This window comes from Rhynchophorus ferrugineus, unplaced genomic scaffold (assembly GCF_030347505.1).
Source record: "Rhynchophorus ferrugineus isolate W39M unplaced genomic scaffold, kcgeb_rfMv2 rfM3, whole genome shotgun sequence".
Taxonomy (NCBI): domain Eukaryota; kingdom Metazoa; phylum Arthropoda; class Insecta; order Coleoptera; family Curculionidae; genus Rhynchophorus; species Rhynchophorus ferrugineus.
In genome coordinates, this window is record NW_027472582.1 from 48,647,300 (window position 1) to 48,669,510 (window position 22,211).

Consider the following 22,211-nt stretch of genomic DNA (forward strand, 5'->3'; position numbering starts at 1 on the left):
TAAGGCAGACATGCCAGTATGAATGAGACAACATTAATGTAAAATGAGTAATTTTTGTTTCCAGAAATTCGGGTTTCTGATTAAAGGTGATGATAAAAGTTCAAATTTCAATTAATATCTTTATATCTAGATTAATTAAATATCCGATGGATATTAGGGTTACCCAGAATGAAATTTTTGTCATAATAACGAGTAGAGATATTTTTATTGTTTTAAAAATTATTGTGAAAAATTGTTTATATTATAGTACATCATAGTATTTTATATCACTCAACGCATTACATTACTTTTTGCAACATTTCTGACAATGTCATGGTGATATTCACAAGTCGGCTTCATTTTTAGGTAGCTATAGAGAATTCTTCGTAAGTGATCATCTCAGTTTAGCCAGGTAGCAAGTGATAGGGATGCCGAAAAAGTATCTTCAACATAAAAATATATTGAAAAAGTATTAAAAGAAAACATACATAACAATTTTTTTTCCAAAAGAAGTGTCGATAGTTTTAAATGAGGTTTGGTTGATAGGTTTAAATTAAACTTATACTGTTTTAGGGTAAATTAGATGGCTCGGTAAGTGGAGGTAAAACGAAATGAAACAGTAGTGTTTACATTATGTGACCGTTATTTATTGAAGTAATATAAAAATGTGAAAAATACAAAATAGATAAAACGGATGGCAGCGGTGTTACCTGGAGAAGAGGCTTGGGCAGTCTATGGTGGCACGTCTAAACCAAACGATGGTTGGTAACTGAATCAATGGAAATACCCTTCAATAACATCCTAGATGAACGTCTCGGGGTTGTCAGTTATTCGTTATCGGGTTCTAGTTGGCGCTTCTGACACCCTGCCCGTGTTTAACATATGGAATTAGATTTCTGGGTATTTTGTAGACCGTTATTCCACTATGTAAAATTTGACATGCCTCTAGGTCGCTACACAGTGTGTTAACTCAAGATCGCTCTGCTCTTTTGACGGGTCCCGGTGCCCATAATTGCTACCCGGTTGGCGGGTGCCAAATCCCCAAATTTACTGCCTTAGTAGTAGTGACCCACAGGAGTCAGCTGTGAGGTCACGGTTTAGTTTATTAGTAAGACTAGAGGTAGACCTACATAACCCAACCCAACTGGTCGCGCCAGAACAATTATCGACGATTGGTTTACGTCAGGCATTCCACCACCTGGTTTTAGGCCAGAACAAAAAATACTAAGTAAATTGCGATAAATCTTGACGGAAACATAAATCTTGACGGTGCATATCAAAAAAGAAACGAACTAGAATTAAAATACAAAAAAGTGTATTGATTATTAAAATCGGATTAGTAATAATATATCAACTCATTAAAAAAAAAAGATCCTAAAAACCTGAAACTTACACTTTGTTGGCAAATTTTTGAATACGAATATACTTGTTTTCTGAATCCAGGATCATGATGATAGATGCCATTCATAGTGATGATGACATTTTCTATTTTAAAATGAAATTTTGATATAGTGCCTTATGGAAAATTAAATTTTGAAATAATGTTGAATTGGCATTTAATGGATATATGCTGCTCCGCAATCTTTTATGAACAAGCTAGTACAAAATAAGCAAATCTTGCTGAGTTTTAATGTCTGATAAAGCATAAAAAACTCGGCTCGCGGTCGACCATCCGATTGCAGAACAATGCAGTCTGCAGTGAATTTATTTAAAGAAAAACGCAGAGCCTAAGTTTTCAGCTTCCTTGAATTGCCTCATCGTCGCGACCCGTCGTCCTATTCATCCGGAAAAGTAGATAAAAAACTTACACCTCGGTAAAATGAACCGATAAGATAAGAACAAGTGATGCGTTGTTCGGTCTCACTCTAGCGCGACCTCTTTATCGGCGAGACAGTGCCGAAATCAACGTGTTTTTTCTCACCTTTTTCACATCCAGTTGTCGTAGTTATTCCTAACGATTGAGACGTGTGTTGGATGTTTCTGGTTTTTCGATTTTTCAAATTGCAATTATTGGCATTGAATACTCAGTATATTCACTTGATATTTCGCCGGTTACCACTCGCTTTCTGTGTAGAACTTCTTTCCTTGCACGAAATGGTGTGTTAAATGTAAATAGTTTTCAAATGTTAAATATGAAGTGGCTAAAACCAAAAAAGACTTTGAAATGGATACAGGAGGATTCGTGGTCTTTGAATTCTGTTGAAATTGGCTTGTAAGTAGATTCAATAAATATGTGGTATTCAGTTAAGCTGATCAATTCTGCTAATGGCAAACTAAGGTTAATACGACCAAATATTTATTATAAATTCGTATTATAATCAATAAATGTGCTTATAATAAAACTTTTGCGTTTGTTTTTAATAGATTATTGATAATATATCAGTATAAATAAAATCAGATATAAACATAATATTATTGAATATAATGATGTCATAAATAAATATTTCAATTATGCATATTAAAACTAAATAGCAAGAATATAATCGTTTCGTTTACATTTAAATTGAATCACAATAAATTATCATTAATAATAAATCCTGTTCTTACGAGTAGTGGTGCTTCTCCATTATTGTTCAGTCACAATGGCTCTCTAACTCTGTAATAGTGTTGTTACAATTTTTATTCTTAGTTCTATCTATAGCAGGGAGCTACATCATTTAGCATGATGTATTTTAGATTCGACTTTATAGGCCCACAATATAAAAATATTAATGGATTTCACCATAACCCATCTGCTTGAATTGGTAAAAATAAACAAGAGGGTAACATAATATTAAAAGCTACTTTCAATAGTTACTACATCAGCTTTTCATTAATGTAATCAAGAAAATAATCTAAAACACTTATAAACACATTTTTATAGAACCCTTAAGAAGCAGTTTCATATTTTCTTGACTAGTAGCAACCTTAATTATACGATGCTAACTAATATTCTACCGGTCCTTTTTGAAACTCTTCACTGCACAGTAAGGTTAAAAGACCAGAATTGGATCCATCTCGATTTTGAATGAACCAATACTAAAATATATGCGTAAAATCGAGTAGTTTCTATAATATATATACCAAAAATCCCTGACGTGTATCCAAATTATTCGGAACTAAATTAATTTTGCCACTTGAATGTGTGTTGAATAATTAATCAATATTTGAGTAATCTTCAATAAATAGAAGAAAATATATAGTAATAATAACCAGAAGTAGTAAAAGGTTACGTTGTTTAAAACACGCAGTTATAATAGTTCAATAATACAATTAAATAAAATTATAACAAAATACGAAACAGAGATTAATTCTATAAAGTAAATAACAGTATTGTGAAATGTTGATATGAGACAAAAGTATTGGTTTGAAATTAAACAATTGATTGTTGCAACAAAAGAAAAATATGTTATCAGCGTTAATGTTAAAAGCCTTAATATTAATTAAACAAGTTAGTTGCCGCAACATAATTTTCCCTACACAATATATAAAAGTATTTAAAATCGGGCTTTCATGCAACCATAGTACTCATTTTTACTGATGCCACAGTAGTTAAATTATGAAACATACAGGGTTCAAAACAAAAACCTTAATTTACCTTAATATTATTTTATTTTATTACAACAGAAAGTAGCTACTTATTGGAATAACTGTACGAACGATATTGTACACTTAATTCTAAACACTTCACTCATCACATCTCGCAGCCATAAAGACATAATTTTTTTCTTTTCTTTTTTTCAAATCCGTCTTGTGTTCTAATTCTCAAAGTAAATCTGCTAAAAGTTCGATTTCTATTTTTATTAAATTATTTTGCATAATATACAATCACAATAAAATAGTAGGTTCGGAACAATTGGACACTAGTTGTGAATTAACAATCCAAGATAGAAAATAACTAACTAACAGATCTGAAAACGTCTGTATTGGCAACAACTAGGGTGTTTTAAAATAATATTTGCCTTATTTAATTTTATACTTATTTTAACTTGAACAAAATTAGCTCTTTCTAAATTTCTTGTACATGCATATACATTATCGATCAATTTCCTTATACCCGTGTCATACCAAAATGTTGTGATACCTAAATTTCAAGTTATGGCTCACAATCTCCTCAATTTCAAAATTAACTAAAATTGAATGGTTATTAATTTCTATGATCGCACGGAGGAATATACTTAAAATTGATTTTTATTGCAGATGTGAGGAAGTAGCGATGATCATGGAGGAGGAGGTTGAAAGCCGTTGTGGCGCCGATGATTCGGGCCACCTCCTCATTCGCATCCACGTGCCTGAGTTGAGCGTACAAAAATGTCTGCAGTTTCCGCGGGACCAGATGGTGTGGGATGTCAAACAGCAATGTTTGGCAGCATTACCTAAGGTAAGTCTAGATTCTATTTGTCATCACTACATGAACGATCCTAATTGAATTGATAATATGAAGATAATATCGGATGGATGCTAAAGCTCTCGCTATTTTTTTGCTAAAAATATACTTTTATTTATATGAAATATATTCGAACACGTTATAATATGCGTTGCCTCAAAAATATTCTCATTAGAATTTAATTAGAAACGTACCAAGTCATTTTTAAATACATTTAATTGAGATAAGCATTCAAGTAATGGCATTCTAGATGGATCAAAACAAATGGTTATCAGAAGGAGCTGGCTGTTATATAGCTGCTGTCAATATTATATTGCTTGGATTTTATTAGAATACTTGCTTCAGTTCTTCGAATGGTTGGTGGTAGCGTTCCCCATTAATAATTTTATTAGGTTTTGACACCTGATCCCAACAGACACAAAATATTACTGTGTCTGGCTAGACATATGCCTTTGGCCTTTAAGTTATTCTAGTATATCTAATTTTCATAATTAGTAAAAATTCGGTGCAAAAACGATTGTCATATTAATTTCTGACAAAATGTTTTTGTTTTTGAATAATTTGAATAGAAACATTTAAACACCGCAAGGTCTTCTGATTTTTGTTATTAATACTCTCCGGTAACTTCCTCAATTAGCATTAGTTTTCTTTAAATTTATGTTTGTTTTTTTGCACATTGTTTCATATAAGACATATTCCTGCTCCCACAATAAAGTAAAGTTCCTAGCAAATACATTGTTAACAAAAACCAAAGTTTAACATTTTCAATACAGTAAATGTTACCATGTAAGAAGCTAAAATCGCTCCTTATTATATATTGTTGTACCTCTTAGGGCAAAAATTAACAGTGACTGTGGCACAAATGCAGTCATCTGTTGAAAAATAGCGAGAACTTAGCGTACACATCAATAATAGTGTAGGAGAAACATTTTTACATTATCATCTTTGGAATCTCAAATAAATATATTAAAATCAGTTGTTATAGTTTCTTTTTTAGAATTATACTGTTTTTACATTGATATAATTATTATTTCACTTATGATTGTCAGTCAGAATAACCCCCCAGGCATTCGCCAAAATGATTAAACCATTAAATAAAAATGAGCATTTTATTTCGATTAAAAGTTCGATCATTCTAAAAAATACTTTTCACTAATGATCGTTCTCAATCTAACAAACCTAAATTATACAATAAATGAATCACAGGTACATAAATATCCAGTCATATGTCAAATATTCAGATAAATTGCTGACACCTTCGTTACACTACTAAATATTTGGAATGCCTTTAATTAATTAACGTTTATGATCTTATAAAATGAGAATAACGTAATATGTAATTCAATTGTTAATATTATAGAACAACTAGAGATATAACATTGTAAATATTTGCTTATTAGAGTAACTGAGAAGTATAATTTCGAGTGAGTGATAAGCTTTTGCCAAACACAAGATATTGATTGATTTGATGATACCAGATATCAAATGACGAAGGTTCACTTAAACAATAATCATTAACAGTTAATTGTTAACATTGAAATCGGCTTGGAACAAACAACATACATTTTATGGTTGTATTAAAATGCAGTTATTGTCTTTAGTTCTATTTTGCAGCTTAAATCATGCCTATTATATTAATACATTTTTTATAATAATTCATAACTATATATATCTCGCAATATAATTATATTTTGTTCTTGGTAGTTTTACTTTATTATTTTGTATATTTCTAAAACTTTAAAAAACTGTACAAAGTCGTATACAATTATGTGTTATTATGTTATATGAATGTATTTAAATAAAAATATTTGGCATATAGGTAGTCATTCTGACAAATTAATTCAGTGATTTTAATTAATTCGACATTTGATATCTGACGGAATACAGGGTGATGAGTTGTATATACACGCATTTCTCAAACTGCACAAAGAAAAATGTCGAGTGCTTTCATATATAAGGTTATCACGAAAATAATTTAATAACTAATGGGTTGCAACTAATAATAATGACATTATAAATTTTTCCAGAATGCATGCTTAACATCTTTATCCTACTTTTGGTAATATGGCGAAGAGTGATCTTAAGGAAAAAATTGCTGGTGTGGGTGTCACTAGCTAGATTTGGTTGGCTGTTATAATATGTGATTCTGAAGAAATATTCCTTTCAAAATATATAATTTCTTTCTGAACATCTTTAATTCAAATGGTTAATTTCGCAACATAACTATGTTAGGATTTTTAAAGCGAAACTACTCCAAGCCTCAATCCAACCGGTATCAGCGAACATCAAATAGACCAAGAAGCTTATAGCATCATACTGGGCGTTATGTCCCTTTTTAAATACGTTTCTTGTAATTGTATCTACTGCTCTATTGAAAAGTAGCGGAGAGATGACATATCCTTTTTTGTGGCAATTTTTAACTGGACATACTCAGATTCCAAAGCTGCCCAAAGAGATACTCAGTGTGTACAGTTTAAATCAAAACTAAAATCGATAAAACGACAATGGGACACTTATCACATCTAACACCTTCCACCATAAACTAAGGGAGTAAGAAAATCGTATCTACACTACCGCAATTTGGTCTAAATCATCTCTGCTCTTCTTGACTTGTTCCATCACGAGCTCTTGGAAATGTCCTTTGAATAATTTCCGCAAATAGTTTTTCGACAATTAATACAAATCTTTTCTATGTGACATCAACTTTTTCGAGTCTACATTTATTAATGTTGAGGCAACATAGTTCTACTGATGACAGTAGTTAGTTAATCCGTTAAGTTAGTTAATGTAGCAAGAGTGATGTGCAAACTTAATGTACGTGTGAGTAAAGTTTTTACTTTGTTCTAATGAATTGTTTGTTCAATAGTTTTTGTGTTCGATAAGATATGGTGCTAATGGGTTAGTCGTTTTATTTATTCGTTTAATTATCGAATCGTTGATTAACTGAGAGAGGATTAATAGAAACCCTAGGTAAGGACCAAAGTATGAGGAATATTTTGCTGCAATGTAGACATGACCTGTTTGACGACAGGTTTGATATAAAAATGCATAGCTATAGGAGATAAAACGACAAAATGTATTGAAGAATTTCAAGTTAAATTATTTTCTGCAAACCTTATATAGACATATAAGTGCACATCCTGTATGGTATCTTTAAATATGTACAAATTTTTCTTTCGGTCGTGTATTGATGATTTGAATTTGTGTTTCATTATTGGTGACCCGCTAAGGTTGCAAGCTGGTATAGGGTAGGTATTGGTAGACACCCGCATGATATAAATATATTGCATGACCTCATAGGAATGTTATTTCTCCTAGTTCTAGTACGAATGCTAGTTTTTTTATTATTAAGTAGATAATAGATTGCTGCTGTCGTTCTTATTACAAATTGCATTAGAGTAGACAATACAATATACTTTCTTTATATATTGGAGATATTATTCTTTTTGGATATTGTCATTAAATTTATATTGCGTTTGTTTTTTTTTTGTTTACAGATTACTACAATATTTTAATAATATTACTTTAATTCTTGTATTATCTGCAATGTACTAAAAGTTGACTACTAGTACTATACTTCATCGATTATATCATACCGACTATCTCACATAACTTATGAAAGGATGAAGATTTTGTCCATTAATTTCCTTAATCAGTCTGTCAAAGTCGTCCGGTTGTCAAACGTATACAAAATTCTTGAAAACAATAGTAATAAGAGGTTATAACTCTAACCTATAAACTATTGTGGCTCTATAATTAACTGTAGTTTTTAGATGTACTATAATGTAAAAATAAATTATATTTGATAACATTTTCGTTTCATTATTTTATTTAGATTAGAATTTTGTTATAGGTCAAAGATAAAATAAACTAAAACTCAAAGTTGATGTGGAATTATTGCGACATTTTGGCGTCACAAATTTAGATGACGTATGTACTTTGATTAGACTATAGATATAACACCAATATAGAATATAAATAGATAATAACTTATTATTTAAAAACAATGAAGAAATTGGTTCTGAATTATCGCAAATTAGCTATAAATGAGATATATGATAAAGGACGTTAACATTTTTAATACGTATACTAAAATTAAAATTTTAAAATAATGAGAAGTATATTTTAGGTTTTATTAATAATATTATATCAATATTTACGATGATAAAACAAAGTAACTCCACTGTTATCGACGGTACTTATTGGATGGTTTAGATAAATATGACAATACGTATTATCTTAAATAGTATTTATTGCGGTGTATATATCGATAGAGTCGGGAAATCCGTTGTTATTTTAAGGCAATATATAGAGGTTACATTTTCCAAAAGTATTGTTTTATATAACATGACATAATTAATCCGAGCGACACAGTTTAAAGCAAAGAAGGGATTACCGACTTATTTTTTGTAAATGTTTTGAAGGATTGTTAGTCTAATTATGGAGACCATAAACGTATTGTTTATCTATTTCTGTGATAATCTTTATCATTTATCAAACTGATACTGAGTCACAATCAAAATAAATTATAATTTATCAATATATGATGGCTTATTTTCTCAGGCTGTCCAAAATTTATTAGTATATATTATAATAATCTAACAGTATTAGTTTTTAATACCACCATTTTCATATTCCTTCATCCTGTATTTTCCAAATTTGATTAAAACTTTTAAAATTCAAATTGGGCTCAAAATCTATAATATTAATGTGAAAGACTTGTTTGTCGAAATCTAAAAGGGTGAACAAATTCTCCTCTTGTGGACTGAAAGAACACACGATTCATTTTTATCTTTGAACTTTGTTAGTGTTATTCAGCATTGTTGTTTTCTTTCATAGTTGAATATATCTTGACAAAATAATTATTAAATAAGAATTTATCTTAGTACGAAAGCTTTTTATTTTATTTGATATATTTGTAATATTTGTTATATAGCTTTTTGCACTTGTTCATAAAACCTTAAATATGCGAAATCTGCATCGTTCTCGCAATATTCTTAAAAAGGGGTCTGAAGCTTTGGCTTAGCGTATTAATGTATAGAAGATGTTAATAAAAGTTTTGTATAATCTAATTCAGTAATGCTAAAACAAACAGAAGCTTAAAATGTATACTTAGGTTTAATTAAGTATCACCAAACTTGTGCAGGCTTAATGCCTTTGCTAACCGGTTATTTATGTTCCGTGCTAAACTTTGGAAGCACGCGGGAGTTAAACTAGAACTATAAATACTTCTAATTCTAATTAATCTAATAATTTATACTGACCATTTTACACCACTGGAATTTAATTGTATAAACTATGTCAAATTAATCATATGTAACGTGCCCATATCTTGGCATGTTAAATGTTAAAGATCGCCAAATTCAGTTTTTCGCGAATATCTCAGTTTCAATGCATTTAAATGGCGGTATTTGCAGCTATTTTCTAAATATTATTCTAGATATTTTGTTACGCAATTAAATATTTTTGGGGTATTAGATATGTTGATTTAGAATTGACGCATTTCATCAATGTCCAATGTCCAAGTGACTTTGAAAAAGTTGGTAAAGGTAATATTAAGACACAAATCTACTTTAGATATAAAGGTGTAAAAAGACATTTTCTGTTTTTACATATGTAATTGCTGTGACACGACTTCTGTATTGTCAATAAAACTTAGAATATATTAAATAATGCACGTTATGCCATTATTAGTATATACAATAGAATTTATTCACAATAATAGAGTTTAATTAAAGGGACTAACGTTAATACTACCAAATTTAGCATCTATATATAAAAATTAATTGTTGTTCGTTAGTCTCACTAAAACTCGAAAACGTTTGAACTGAACTTGCTCATTTTTGTTTTGAAATACTTGTAGAAGAGCAGGAAAGGTTTATATAGTGAGGATATATGGAATGATTGCGAAAAACTAGTAAAAACAACAATTTTGTTTTCACATCCAAAGTGTCATTGTCGCTGTCATCAGGTGACAAATGGCATATATGTGTAATATGATATAACTATATGCTAAGGGTTATTTCGAATCATATTCTAATTACAGTCAAGTAAATATTTACCAAAAATAGAACTGAAACTATTTGTGGTTAAATATATGTTTTAAAATGTATTTCATTTTTCTTATTAATTAGTTACAAACTTAGTGCGCAAGAAATTTCTTTACTTTTATTATTAACAATACCAAGGAGAATACCACCTGACAGGTCGTCGAAGCCAATCGAAGTGACATGATGCTTTACATGCTAACCACACTCATAAACAGTAAGAGACAGAAAATGATAATACTCGTAATGTTATATCAACAAGTTCGTTCGAAAGTATCTGAAAATAATGCGTACAGACATATGAAATACAACAACAGCAAACGCGACTCAATGAAATTGAGCGATTCTGCTAGTTATATCCGAATGTTATTGTTTAGCAAAACGCATATTGTAAAGGACAGTTTCATGTCCACTTTCAAGGTATCATACCATAAAGGCTTTTTGGTAACATTTGTATTTGTATCAGAAATAAGTTAGTAAAATCTTAAACAGTTGCAGAACTCAACAGTGAAGCTATTGTACGTTTGTTCAAAAACTAGAAAAAACTAGTGTTTGTAAGCTGGTGATACGAAGTTCACTGGGCCATCTAGGGATTATAAGAGAAAAACTGGCAATGTTAAAATGACTTTATTTGCAATAAAAGTTAAATTACAAAGATATTGATACGGGCATAAATGGTTAGTGACGTCAAATTTCGCACTGCCAAAGTGGCACCAACTATGAGCTCTTGTGTAATTGTATATGAAGGCTCGTGTCATTTGAATGAAGACTCCCTGAGTTTGAACGACTGTATGAAGACTCGTGTGATTAGTGTGAAGACTCTTTGAGGTCTGTATAATTAGAGATTGCATTTTATCCCCCATTGCATGCACCTCATTGTACAAGGGACTTGGGTACCTTGTACTGAGAAAGTAGGCTGGCTTTAGTCTTCTTCTCGCAACCTGATTGGTTATTATTTATAGGGTGAAAATATATACATCTAAATATTCCTTGAGATTCACCTGTCTCATGGGATTCCGATGCCAATACGCTTCTCGATATATATCGGCTTATTTGCACCATCAATGGTCTTCCAAGGGGTTGAAATGTTAACGTATTCTAATTCTTGGCATCTGCACTCAAGTTATCTCAAGTATCTTGTTCGGTCCCAGATACACCTGGCTTCACACCTAATTTTTTAAACATTCTTGCAGGATCGATATTTTAGAAATTAGCTTATCTAAATGTTAAGTACTAATGCATATGCGTTTTCAATATTTTTGTTGTCAAAAATAAATCTGACATAAATATACACCAAACACATAAATACATTAGACGTCTAAACTAATTTCTATAACTTCATTAAGTAAACACCAATTTTCTAAATATTTTAGTATATTTTTTGGTAAAGGGATGTGGGAGACGTGGAGGATTAGAACAATTAATGAATGAATAAAACAAAATTGCAAAAATATTTGGATTAATTTGTGTGACTGAAAGGGCATCGAGAACCATGCTACACCATTTCACCGGTTTTCCTCAATTAGCGCGACCCAAAGCCGATCGAAGAGACGTATCATCTCGATCGGTTCAGCCGCGGCCGTCGAATACTCCGGACTCCAAGGAGATTCCTTCACGGGTCGCCGCTCACGAGACTACGGTCGCTCGTTACCCCGATCTCCGTTCCTCTTCCACGTCTTCTTCTTATTCTTCACCGTCTCCGTTGTTGTTCCTGGCCTCGGGATGATTTAGTGGGAAACGCCGATACACAATTTACGAAAAAATCGCCTTTTGATATATGGACGTGTCGAGGGACATAAAACAGTTGCGATCGATCGCGTACGAAGGTTGTAAAATGGAAAAATCCGAACGTCTGAACGCGTTCTCGTTTCGGACAACGTACGAGGTCTTAAGTAAGGAACGGTATGATGTTCGACGCAATGAAACATTGGCGCTTTTTTTTTCAATCGACAAATCATCTGAACAATGTATTGGGCTCGTTAATTTTCTTCTATATGTACGATTACAAATCAAAGTAAGTTCAATAATTTTTATTTAAAACATTTGTAGTATCAAAATGTCTTTCTGATATATAAAACTTTGTCGCTATTTTTAATTATTGTGCTAAGAATGATACTTGGACAGTCGATGGTGGCACGTCTAAATCAAACGATGGTCGAGTACTGAATGAATGGAAATACCCTTCAATAACATCCCAGATATTTTATAGACCGTTATTCCACTATGTAAAATTCGACATGCCTCAAGGTCGCTAGAGTTATTTTCAAAACAATGAATCAAAAGAAATTTGGTGTTTTAATTTTACATTGCTCTTGATACGAAAAAATACCGTTCAAGCGAAGCAGTAGCTTCAAAAGTATTATAAGGACTCCGCTCGATCAGAAACAATAATACAACGTTGGTTTGCTGACTTCAAACGTGGTCGTAGAGACAGCAGTGATGCAGAACACAGAGGACGTCCAAATGTGGTGGTAACACCAGAAAACAAAAAAATTCATATAATCGATTTGAATGAGCGAAAAGTTTCCTGAGTTAGCTAATATCGTAAAAATATCAAAAGAACGTGTTGGTTTTATATTGCATGAACATTTGACTATGAGAAAGCTGTGTTCAAAGTGGGTGCCGCGTTTGCTCACTATTGATCAAAAACAAGAACGTGCTGATGATTCTGAGCAGTGTTTAGCCATGTGTAAACGTAACAAACCGGAATTTTGGATCCATATGTGACAATGGATAAAACATGGATCCATCACTTTATCAAAAAAATCGTCAAGAAATCAAAACGATCGTCATCTAAGTGTACGGTAACTGGTGATCATCGTTCAAAGCAGCCAAAAGTACAACAATCGGCTGGAAAGGTTATGGCCCCGGTATTTTGGGATGTGCATAAAACATGGATTCACCATCACTTCACTGCGGAATCAAAACGATCGTCATCTGAGTGGACAGCAACTGGTGACAGGTCTTTTTTGAGGCAAAAGATAAATCGTTCTACAAAAGTGGTGTTGAAATATTAGAGCGGCGCTGGAATGATAGTGTGGCTCCTGATGAAAATTACGTTAATGAATAAAACCAATTTTGAACAAAAAAAGCCTATGTGTTATATGTTTCTATTATTTTTTATTATTTAGTCACAAACTTAGTGTGCGAGAACTGTTCTCACGTTTATTATTAACAATGCCAAGAAGAAGACGACCTGACTTAGATCGTCGAAGTCCAGTAGCAGTAGAGAGAAAATCATAATAGTCGTATTGGTATGTCACAATTGAGCTCGAAAGTGTCTGGAAATAATGCAGACAGATTTGGAATGCAGCTTTTACAAATCAAAGTAAATTCAATAATTTTTAAACATTTGTGGTATAAAAATGTCTTCTTATTAAATATATTTTTAATGACTACTGATATTTTGCTGCTCTTAAAAAGTAGTAGAAAATCAAAATGGTGGCATTCATTATGAATTTCTTCTGCCTGATCAAACCATCAACCAAGAATATTATTCGAGTGTTATGTCTTGTTTTCTGAAGCTATTGTGAAGTGAAGTAGTGTGAAAAGACAGATAATTACTGATTTTTTCATCAGAATAATGCGTCATCTCGCACAGTATTGGCACTCTTTGTCCATTAACTTTTTCATTAAAAACTAAATTAATATATGCTTGATTTAGCTCCACCGGACTTGTGACCATTCTAAACTATAAAATCCAGTTCGAGGGCTTATCATTTTATTTTGTTATTTTATCATTTTAAAATACAGTAATAATACAGTGTTTAATGTTTGAAATTTTCCGAAAATATTTCGAAATAGGTTTGATCTAGTATTGTCGTCATAAAAGACAATAAATTAAAAAATTAATTTATAAATTTAATAAATTAATAAAAGCCGATAATTAAAATATAATAACATTGCTAAAATATAACGAATATTCGTAATATAACATAAATTATAATAAATTATAAAAAAGTATAATAAATATTCGCAAACTGAATTTCAAAACTTTAAACCATGCAATACGGAGTATGCATCATATTGCATGTTGGCCAACACTGCTTCTGTGTAAAATAGCAAATCTTGTAGGTGATATCACTGTGTCACGGTGTATCAAATATCACCTACACTGAAAAGTGCATTATAGGATTTGTTCTATGACGTTTAAAACAAGCGACCGGTAAAATGTGGGATCTCACAGATATCGTTAAACGTTCCACGAATAATAATATCCGCGGTAATGGGAGCATGCTCAAAACCTAGTTAACAAGTTAACTGACAGAAACCAATGAACACTAAAAGGATTGTTGCCAGACAACATCAAACTACCGCCCAAAAGTGGAAACATGACTCAACACTCACAGCGGGAATTTCACAAATCATAACATTCATGGAAGAACTTTTATAGAATTATATACAGGCTCCCTAGAGTCAAGTACAGGGGATGCTCCGTTATGGTTTGGGCGGCAATATCGTGATATTGAGCTAGTCCTTCCATTTACATCACTAGCCGGATTACTACCAATGAATATCTCGACATCCCCAACGATGAAGTTCTTACTACGACTAGCTGCCAAACACTGGCATATTCCAAGATGATACCAATCAGTTTTGGTTTTAGGAGCATCGAATATCATTAAATAACTTCCTTTGGTAGACCTCAATATAATCGAACTGTTATGGAAAGTTTTCGAGCAGGGTGAGAAACAAATTTCCATCTCCAACATCAGTGAAGCAGTTAGCGGCGAATATTTTGATATATAATGAGACAAGATTCGGTTGGAAACTATTCAGAGACTCTACGAATCTATTTCGTGAAGAATTATTTTAAGAAGAATTAAACTGCGGCGCAATATTTTATTACTAAATAAATATTTTGTGTATGTCCAGTGTTATTATTATTTTATCCAGCTTATCCATCTAGAATATAACTAATTAATTAATAATTAAATAGTTGAAACTATAATGCTATGAGAATCTATTAGAAAAAAGAAAAGGACCAACACACTTCATAAAAGTCCTTGTATATATTTAATGTTCATATTTAATGGATTGATTATAAAAACCTAAACTGTCTATTGAAAAAATGACACAGATCATACCGTCACTTTAGTCAAATGAAGGGGCTTATGATGCGGTATCCCTTAAGATAAAAATGACTATGATCTTCAGCTTAGGCACTGCGCTTTCGAAATGTCCTTCTGACAGGCTCAAATCGTCACAAATAGACTGATTAAAACTTTTCATTCTTTATATAGTTCGTGATGACTTCGGTCGTCTGTTTTTTAGTCTTTTCGATGTTGTATCGGTTTCTTAAAAGTTTCAGATAGGTATTTTGATATTTCGGGAGACATATTTGGAGCCTCATACGAAAGCTTGAAATCTTGCAGAATCTTCAACGTGTTGGAGCTACTGACTCGTTCTTTTTGTAAAACATTTGAACGCATAATGGGTCCTCTTACCCAGAAAATGCGAAACGCTCCATTGTGACTGAATTCCCAAAGATATTATTTGACATATTCTCCACACTTCTCAGATATGTGGCGATCACGCAATAAGCTAAACAAATAGAAATATTCTTTTCAGACACCTTGTAATGTTAAATAAGCAACTAGTTCTCTCTTCGTCGTTGGAGAACTTCTTTGATAGTTCTCTTAGTGAACACTTACTTTGTACTCTTTGGTCTATTTCTATTAATTACAATTTAAGTGAACCAAGGCGATCTTTAATATGGATCTTTCTATCTAGACTTCTCGACCCTAAATTATTTCATTATGAATTCTGTGAATGAAGTGAATAAAGTGAATGCATTAAAACCCCTCGGTTCGCCCTATTTAAGGTGGCATGTATATCACGCCTACTTTGAAAGCAGGCTGGTATCTGCCAATCACCTTCTCTTCTAAACAATGGCCAATTATAAAAGTTTTTCCATGTTTCAAATATACAAGAGGCCAGGTAGCGGCAACAAAATGCAATCAAACACTGATCGGTAACATGCCAGGGATACCCAAAATACCGCCATAAAGCTATAAAAATGCGTTATAAACGCGGTACTTTGGAAAATAATTATTGATTCTAAAACTAACATTTAATTCTTAAAACTAAACGCAGCAGACTATGTTCGACTTACTAAAATATCACAAAACCATGAAAAAGGTATAAATGGAAATATACTTAATATATTCGAGAATTTCACCTCAGTTACAAAACTGATAGATATAGGCTTTGAAGTGAAGTTTGATATAATGAAACATGATTGACATTGTCGAAGGTATGCGACCTTAACGTTATCTGCAGATACATTCGCCATATTTTATCCGTTTTCCTAATACATTGTCCGTAAATAAATTGATTACACACAATTGTAAATGTTGAAGATCTTATCGAGCTAAGACATTCCTGATATAATTTATTTTAAAATATGTATGCCTCTGTTTTATTTCATTACTCATCCATCATTAATTGATATTTTTATAAGTAGATTTAATAAAACAAGTTTATTGCTAATATTACGTTTAAATGAAGGTCATAACAAATTAACAAAATAAAAACAACAATATTTACATGTTAAAATTAATTATGGTTGATAACATTGTAACTTGTCCTCTAAAAAGTTTCTAATCTTATTAAATTTTTATATTAATTTTTAGTTCTTTAAGATATATTTTGTCTATAGTTATGATATTCTGTTTCTGTTTAACTTCAAATTATCTCTGAATGAAATTCTATGAACTGACTTTTCTAACTCTTTAAATATCTTGAACAATCCCTTGCCATCCGCTGGGTGTCTACTCACGATAAATTTGTGAGATTTGTGTAAGCACGTGAGATATATTTATTAGAGATTCTCTCGAAACAATAATTACAACTTACAAATAACACCATTATTACAACAGTTATAAAACATAAGATTCATGAAAATAACATGAAAATATTTCGTAACATAACAATCATTCTCAAACACCAAATTAAATAAAAAATATAAATCTATAAATACATATCGTAAGTCAGGAAGAAGCTGTATACAAGGCAAGCGGAGGCAGGGCTCGTGGAGGTCATGACTACGAAAGGAGAAACTCATGGATTAATCGGAAGTATCCCAAGTGTGATCTCCGTACTGTAAAATGAGCCCCCCACTATGGAGATTGGCTATCCGGAAGTTGCTAGAATATATTCTTCATTTATCTCTATTTGTTTACCTTTAGAGAATGCCAATTTAGCTGGTCAATTTACCCGATGTGGGTGACACAAGAAAAAAAAGGAATACTCGGTGAAGAGGGATCCAGAGGAACCACCCACAAAATTCTCTCATCCGAATGGTGTCGAAGAGTCTCAAAAATCTCTCAGCCTAGATAGCGATGATGATAAGGAAACTTCAGCGAATTTACGGAGTTGGCAGTTATGCTTCTTCATCTTTCATTCTAGAAACATGTCTAAGCTGTTGTAATCTCAATTTAATCGCATACATTTTTATTACTGATCATATAGAAAACACGCAGAATTTGTCTTGAATACCGCATTTGCAATACTTCGAGTTTACATTATTCCTGCCAGACAGAAAAATTGGTAAAATAAGCTTTTTGAAAAAGTGTGGGCCAATAACTAATCAAATCATATTAACTTCACTGTAGCAACTATACTTTCATATTCATATTCATTCTTTCTTTGTTATATTCGTACCTATTCAATGCTAATGATTTAAAAATCCTATTTAAATTCAATAGGTAAGATATATTTAACGATATTTGGGGATCCAAAGTTCGAAATTCTTCGGCCCTCCATCTGTTGCTGTTTACTGGTATAAGGAATTTGTTACTTATATTTCTTATATTTGTGATATACCCCGTTCAATAAAACAGTCAATGCACATCATAACTGACGTCAAATACATTACCAATTGCAGAGAGATAGAATATATGATAGAAAAGATAATGAATATGTAACCGAATCAGCCTATAAAATTCGATTTGAACTGGTACTAGTGGACCATATTGGCAAAAGTCTCCAAAATTGTTTAATCCATTATAAGTAACAATTAGTGCTTATAAAGAGACAAACGGTGCAAATCCAAATTCTAAGTTGATGCGGCAACATTGCGCAGCGATGACGCCATGGATGTTGATGACATACTTTGGTTTTTTTATTTGAGGGCCTATGTATATGTAATACAATATTACATGCTTTCTGTTCCCTATGATTATGGGTCGATAATTAATATTAATGTAAATAAATGTAGAGCATTTCAAATTAGCCATAATATATTTTTATTCAGAATGTTTATGTTGTGCTTAAAAATAGCATTAAAATTTTCTTGGTATTGATCTATCTGATACTGATACTACCTGATTTGCTCCAGTTTTTTAACCGACTTCAAAAAAGGAGTTTGCACTGAACGATTTCTGATTTCTGATTTCTGATCACAAAGATCTGATTCTTCTAATTAAAATATATGTGAAAACTGTACGAGCCTTTGAAATTTGAGGGTTCCCCGATCGTGACTTGGCTTCAATGGGACCATCTTAGAAGTGTATGTTACTCTTTCGAATGAAAAAATAATTTTGAAAATCGGCCCATAATTGGCAGAAAAATCGGTAAACATACATTAAAAAATATATTGAATAGACTTCAAAGTTTTTTTATGTACATACGTCATCAAGATGTTTAATATATTGCCTGCCGTAATTTGTAAATTCGTTTCAGAACCAGGTAATATTTTCCTTCTCATTTATTCTAGTTAAAAAGAGACACAATACTGTCTGATTAGTTCGAAGACGTAAACGAATGAGCCTGTCAAAGTCGTCTGGGTTTCAGACGTATGCAAAATTCTTGAAAGCAATAGTGATAAGAGGTTATAACTCTAACCTATAAACTATTGTGGCTGTATAGTTAACTGTAATTTTTAGATGTACTATAATTTTAAAATAAATTATATTTGATAACATTTTTGTTCAATTATTTTATTTAGATTAGAATTTTGTTGTATGTCAAACCAAAACTGAACTAAAACCCAAAGTTGATGCGGGAACATCGCGACGTTTTTATGTCACAAATTTAAATGACGCATGTATAAAATAGCTTTGAACAGACTATATATACAGTCGAACATAGAACCTCCAATTTTTTTAAGTCCATTAAAAATAAATCTAAATTTCTTTCTAAATAGCAAATAATATATATTTTTTATTCAGTATTGTTTCTGTTGTGCTAAAATTATCTTGGTAAACTGATTTGCTCCAGTTTTTTTAGTACATTATGAACACACCCTAACATAACAACATATATTGTTAACTGCGAAAAAAATGTAACAAATCTCAACCGCAATATTTTTATAGAATCTGACAAACGCAGGCTCAGTGTCGGATCGTAAAAAAAAGCATTCGCCATAGTCGCATAAAACCAGTAGCTGCAAGAAAATAATCATCACCGACCGAGCCCTACGTGGTCGGAGGAAGGCGCGCTCAACAACAAGAATACTACGCACAGAAGATGGAACAAAAGAGAAACGGCACGGGAAAAAATGATCTTGGAAAACAATAATAAAACATGGCATTTAATATTTATCTTAAATACTGCTAAACCACTTATGTTTAAACTTGACGTATACGCCGCCTTATACTTACGTGCTTGAACATAAATATATTTTCAACCGACAAGAGTAATATAAATTTATAAATAGCGTATATAAATCATTTTACACCGTTCGCTGCGGTATGAAAGAGGTTCGGATGGTCCTCGCGAACAATTCCCAGTGGTCCGCGACCAGCAAATTAAGAGACAAATAACTAGCTAACTTACAAAGTGAGAATCCAATTCAATTACATTTAAAACTGGCTTAACAAATATGAATATTAATTGGAGTAAAAGCCAAGTGTAGGCACAAATTATATACAATGTGGCACGTTCAACGAAACAGCAAACTCTCTCTCTAAAACGTCAAAACGTCGCAATGTTGGCGCATCAACTTTAAGTTTTAGTTCATTTTGGCTTTGACATATAACAAGATTCTAATCTAAATAAAATAACGAAATAAAAAGAATATTATTACATATAATTTATTGTAATATTATAATACATAAATGCATATATACATATATTACCGAAGGAATTACACAGGAACAGTTAATTATACAGCCAAAATTGTTTGTGGGTTAGAGTTGTTGAACTCTTTTCCACACAACCCATGAGGTAGGCATGATTTCTAGGCTTCGATATTTTCAATAAAGAGTAATCACAAATATTAAGCAGCATTTTGAAATGAATAAAAAGAAGCAGAGCGTCAAAGCAAAGTTTTTCGGTTTACAACCTTTAATTATTATCATTAATGTTTTGAAAGATTTTGCAGACATTTGAAAATCGGGCCAATTTTATCGGCTGATTCGGACGCATCAGACAGCATTATATCTCTTTTTAACTAGAATTAAATAACAACGAAAAATAGTATCTGATTTTAAAACGAATTTACAATATGGGATAGGCAATATATCCTACATTATTACGACGTGAGTGCACTGTCATACTGTACATTCTGACTAAAAACATAAATATTGTAGAAGCTAATTAATATAAAAAAAACTTCAATGTACGAGGGTAAGGCGAAAATTTCCTTTAACTTGAACCCTTTGTCCAGCATTCCTCCAAGATCCATGTTCCTTTCCGGAAATGAGAGTCTAAAAGGTTATAAAATATTCATCTGCAATCTCCTTTACATCATCGGATGTGCTATCCACAAAAAAACGTCTTAAAGTTTGGGAATAAGTAGAAGCCGGCTAGTAAAATCGGAAGAATATGGATGATGGATGAGCAAAACGTATCCGAAATATCTCTTTTAGGCACCCAGATAATCAAGAAGGTTAGCGTAATATTTTTCGCGGTAATTAACTTAGAGGGTTTCAAAACCCACAGGTTAAGAAAATTCCCAGCATATCTGATTAACTACTCTTTCTTTAGCGCTGAACCACAGCTTCCACCCACTTCCTCTTACTTTTTTTTACTTCTTTTTTTTCTTAAGAGTGCTGATGGATCCATATCTCATCCATGGTGAAATTTTGTTTTATTAATTACATCTTATATTAGATATGCTTAGTAGAATCTTAATTTAAAAATTAATTTATTACTACTGTTCTGTTGTACTTGCATTAATACACAATCAAGTCGAGTGTGGGATTAATACATCAGTATGTGTTTCGTTCATGTGGTTTGGTTCGCTTCAACGTTCTGATTTCCTGCGTGTTGTCCAGTAGCTGTATTGCTTCCACGTTGCTGCGATTTTGCAAACTTATTTCATATTTTAAGGAAAAGTTTTGGATCACTTCGTATATTCACTTGATCTCGAGGTCATCGTGCAGCTCTTCGATGGTTACGTAGCAATAAGCATTGGTAATTAATCGTAGAACTTTGTTTTGGGTACGTTGCATTACTAGTTGATTTGATTTCTTAGTGCAACCCAACCAATCTCTTTGATTTTAGGTCAAGCTGAGAGTATCTTCCATCTAACCAATACAATTGCTTGACTTTGAGTCTAATCTTTTCTACTTTTTATCTAACATGATGTTTCCAGTTTCCAGTTTGAGATATATTCCGAGGTATTTGGCTGAATTTGTTTTAGGAATAGGGCATCCGTCAGGTAATAACAAATCAATTGAAAAGTCTCCTACCTGACACATAGATAGCGCTACTAGAATTAAATCTATATTAGTTAGCCCTAACCCTCAAAAGAAGCGTGTATAAATTTGACAGCTGTCAGATCATTAGTTTGTGAATTATAGCATTTTGAGTGAAGCAACTTTTGTTATTGTGAAAAGAATGGATAAAAAGAAATTTCGCGTGTTGATAAA

General features: G+C 32.0%; 1 protein-coding gene across 7 annotated transcripts in view; it reads left to right on the forward strand.

Moving 5' to 3' along the window:
* Prosap (SH3 and multiple ankyrin repeat domains prosap) overlaps positions 1–22,211 on the forward strand; it is a 292,925-nt gene that overhangs the window by 212,615 nt on the left and 58,099 nt on the right. For 3 of the 7 annotated variants that reach the window (XM_076401308.1, XM_076401309.1, XM_076401314.1), the window contains exons 1-2: positions 1,958–2,191; positions 4,159–4,339. In XM_076401308.1, coding sequence (XP_076257423.1) covers positions 2,103–2,191; positions 4,159–4,339 — 270 coding nt within the window. In that variant the 5' untranslated portion in view covers positions 1,958–2,102. Of the gene's footprint in view, positions 1–1,934; positions 2,192–4,158; positions 4,340–22,211 lie in introns of those variants that run through there. The other 4 variants (XM_076401310.1, XM_076401313.1, XM_076401311.1 and 1 more) reach the window with 2 other exon arrangements.